At 34.1% G+C, this 4,328-nt stretch overlaps 1 protein-coding gene across 2 annotated transcripts in view; it reads right to left on the bottom strand.

The window, feature by feature from the left end:
- Positions 1-4,097, bottom strand: part of RFX7 (regulatory factor X7) — a 51,108-nt gene extending 47,011 nt beyond the window's left edge. For both annotated transcript variants that reach the window (XM_017881304.1, XM_017881295.1), the window contains exons 1-2: positions 3,979-4,097; positions 2,394-2,516 (exon numbers count right to left, since the gene is read on the bottom strand). In XM_017881304.1, the coding sequence (XP_017736793.1) occupies positions 2,394-2,516; positions 3,979-4,091 (236 nt within the window). In that variant the 5' untranslated portion in view covers positions 4,092-4,097. The remainder of the gene's footprint in view (positions 1-2,393; positions 2,517-3,978) is intronic.
- Between the last annotated feature and the right edge of the window lie 231 nt (positions 4,098-4,328).

Raw genomic sequence — 4,328 nt, 5'->3', positions numbered from 1 at the left:
ACTTTTTTTAGAAAAAAAAAATCATAAGAATTGATGGGAATCTATGAAAAAGATTTCAAGGAAAAATTCAAATATTATAGGAAAACATAACCATGTCTTGCCAAAGGCAGAAAACTTTCAGGAATATAAGGACTGCTTTCATGGGCCAGGATCACCCTTCCGCAAATGCAGCGTGCTGTCTCTGAGGTAGTATGAAGGGTGGTGCAGAGGAAAGTCATCACTTCAAAAACTACATGAATACCTTGTATTCCCTCATTAGTCTGTTAAGGAAACATCACACATTTATTTGCCCAATGTGCCCTTTGAAAAACCAGCAAGACATCTTTGGATAATTAGTCCTTTAACATTCCCTACTTCAGAAAACCTTTAGAATTTTAGCTCTAAAAGAAACCTCAGCCTGGGCAATGGTAAAACTCCGTCTCTACAAAAAAACAAAAACAAAAATTAGCCGGGAAGGGTGATGCGTGCCTATAGTAGTAGCTACTCAGAGGGCTGAGGCAGGAGGATCGCTTGAGCCTGTGGGGGTAGGGGTGGGAGTTCAAGCTGCAGTGAGCTGTGATCGTTCCATTGCACTCCAGCCTGGGTGATAAGAATTAAACCCTGTCTCAAAAAACAAACAAACAAACAAAAAAGAAACCTCATACATCTTCAAGTGCCTCATTTTATAGATGAACCAATTGACAAAGACTGGCTAAAATACTTGCCTACATCACACAAGTTTAATGACAGAATCTATTCTCTTGATCTTCAATCCAGAGTTTCAACATATCATACAAGTTTACCTGATTTCTATAACCTTTTACTGAAATCAAATTTGCTTCTTTGAAGTTTCAGAGGGTTCTATTTTAACTAACTTGAATTTAATGAAGAATCCATGCTTACTCTAAGTGTGTGTGTGTGTGTGTGTGTGTGTGTGTGTGTGTGTGTGTGTGTTTGTGTGTATGCTTAATAAGGGCAAGGGCTGTGTCTTTTTACAATTTTATCCTGAGAACTTATCACAGGGTCTGGCATACAGGTATTCAATGGATTGCTGTAGACTGAATGAATGAACAAGTTGGATCACATGCACTCTCAGTTTTAACCTTTATAAAGAGAAAATAAATCTAGAGTTCTTCAGTTTAACTTTGTTCTCTTGATCATTTCAGATACTTTTATCTAGACTTTCTTCTAGCTCCATTGTGTTTCTTTTGGTGAGGTAGTAAGAACTGTGAATAGATACCAATAATCTCAGTAAATACAGTTTCCTTTGCGTTACCTTATACTGGTTAGCAATAGCACTTATTTGACACTTTTTCCCCCAAATTTGCAAGTACAACACATTAATGCTTGTTGGTTTGACACTTCAGTATGCCCCCAAATTTGGTTTTATTTACTCTGCTGGAATAAATTCCTCCTTCCAAATCAATTATAAAAATGTTAAATGAGACTATATTTAGCACCTATTAACCTTTTTCTAACCCGAAGGGCTCATCAGCCTCTATATTTTTGTATCCTGGATTTAAATAAATTGTAAATGCAACCTAATTTGAGTGTCTAATATGTGCAAGTCACTGAACTCTCTTGTCCTTGATAAATAATATACAATATTCTTTGGTATGGAGAAGAATTAGAAGACTTTTAGATTCATGAAAAGGGCCTTTAAAAAGTCCAAGTGAAAAATCATGTTTTAGTTTTTCCTTATGTATTGATTTATTTATTGCCTTCCACTCTCTAACCCCAGATACACACTTCCTATCATACTTAAAAATTCTACAGGAATCCTTTTATTCACCAATCCTATACCACTGTCCTTGTACTCTCTGACCTCAGATACACACTTCCTATCATACTTAAAAATTCTACAGGAATCCTTTTATTCACCAATCCTATACCACTGTCCTTGTACTCTCTGACCTCAGATACACACTTCCTATCATACTTAAAAATTCTACAGGAATCCTTTTATTCACCAATCCTATACCACTGTCCTTGTACTCTCTGACCTCAGATACACACTTCCTATCATACTTAAAAATTCTACAGGAATCCTTTTATTCACCAATCCTATACCACTGTCCTTGTACTCTCTGACCTCAGATACACACTTCCTATCATACTTAAAAATTCTACAGAAATCCTTTTATTCACCAATCCTATACCACTGTCCTTGTACTCTCTGACCTCCCTCCTGTTATCCTGAAGAATTCTACAGAAATCCTTTTATTCATTAATCCTGTCCTTTATTACACATGCTACTACAGAAGCTTAGAGCTGAAATGAATCTTTAGAGACTTCTAAGTGTAATTCCCATATACCAGCTTGATATTCACCAATAATAAAACAAGTCACTATGGCCAAGTATAGTATTTTACCTCTTTAATATATCAGCATGCCATATTACACATAGTACTTACTTGTACTCATCATAGACTTCCTGTTTGGGCAGTGAAGTCTCCGGATGTTCCTCTAGGGTATTCCGAATCCAGGAAAAGGCATGCATTTGTTGTGCCCGACTAGATGACATGGCATTCTGATCACTAATAGAATAAAAACATGTTTTAGCCGACCAGATAGCAATTCGTTAATAATTTTTGAGCAAGGCCTAAATGTTCCACTAAAGAACTGTTTGCAAATACGCTATAAACGACCAAACCAAACTTAGGAAATCTAGTAGATAATTGTCCAGCTATGGTTGTGAGCTGTTTTCTACAGCTAGTGTAAGACTGAAGTTACTCCCCTGCTCCATCCCTCCCTATGCAGGTGATGGAGCACTGACAAAGTATTTGTTTTGGTCAAATATCACATTTAAGTGGATATTTGCTCATGTACTTGCCTGTTCATTTGCCTACACTTACCAAATCATCAAATTTTAAAACAAAATTATACAAAAATTGCTTATTTCTATTTGCTCAGCATTCTCAAATGATATATATACATATATAGACATACACACATACATATATACACACATATATAAACATACATAAACACACATAAATATATAAATATATAACTACTTGGAAATCTTACTAAAGCATTCTATGCTCCAGAATGGAATTCGCACCAGAGAGATCCTGAACAGACAAATCTCTCCCTACAATCCTTCCTAAAGCCAGGCTCGCTGTCATAGGCTGACACATCCATTAAACATTGTAAGATTTACTATATGGAAGTATTACTTATAAATAAATACCAAAATGGACACCAAAGATAGGACAAGGGAAGCTACTCTACTGATTCTGACATCCATCTCAGCTATCTGTAAGAATAATTTATTTCAAAAACACTGAGCAACTGTCTAGGACATAACATGATTAAAACAGTTATAAATTTGGTCTGAGGGAAAAAAAGATAAAACTCAAATAATTTTCATTTCATTTATTAATATATACAGTTTTAAAAAATAGAATGAGCATAATTTATATGAATGAAATGAATTCTGAGAAATAAAAGGTTAAGGAAACTTTTAAAAATTACAATGACTGAATGAACAACTTCTCTCCACATTTTCTATAATTTTTAATGATGAAACTATAGTAATACCCCAAGCACTTAACACACCTTACATTTATGAATTCATGCTTCATACAGGCAATTTCACTTTAATTTGTTTTAGATTCTATGATGTGTTTACCTGATAGTACCTAAAAAAACTCTTGTACATTATTCCTTATGATACTGATCTGTTTAATTCTTTGGTTTTCTGTTCAATTTTCACAATCCGTCACACTGCATAAACATATATTCATCTGTCTATGAAACAAACCCAAATTGCATGTCATAGCATTTACCCAGTTGCACAAATAAATTAGCAAAAACTGCAAGTAAATACTTAACCAAATATCAAAGACTAAAATGATGTATTGTTTTGCCAGTATGTTTTCTAATGATTTCAGGAATATTGCAAAAACCGTAACAACCAAAACATACACACCTCACATATATCCTAGGGACATCCTATAAACAGCATAATTATAGCAAAGACAATAATAGATATACCTTTTCTCTCCATTGCTGAGACCAGAAGGCAGCTGAAGGTAGAGGTAGAGTTTCTCTAGGTCTGTAAACTTCTCAACTTCTTGCTGTTTACAAAGGATTAAAAGAAAGATCATTTTAAAAAACACTCATTTTCCCCAAACAAAATTTACTAACATCTCCCTAAAAATAATGACTGTTTAAGACAGATGAATCATTTGTCTTTTCTCATCACTAAAATAATACAATTATGTTATCTGATAAATGTACTGCATATACAAATTTAATAAAAGAAAATGGTACTTACCTGAGTTCTTATATCATGGGCATAAATAAAATTATTGACCAAGGCTCAGAAAAAAAAAATCACATTT

Source organism: Rhinopithecus bieti, unplaced genomic scaffold (assembly GCF_001698545.2).
Source record: "Rhinopithecus bieti isolate Rb0 unplaced genomic scaffold, ASM169854v2 scaffold_1106, whole genome shotgun sequence".
Lineage (NCBI taxonomy): Eukaryota > Metazoa > Chordata > Mammalia > Primates > Cercopithecidae > Rhinopithecus > Rhinopithecus bieti.
The sequence above is the reverse complement of the archived record's forward strand: the minus strand, read 5'-3'. Positions and strand labels throughout refer to the sequence as shown.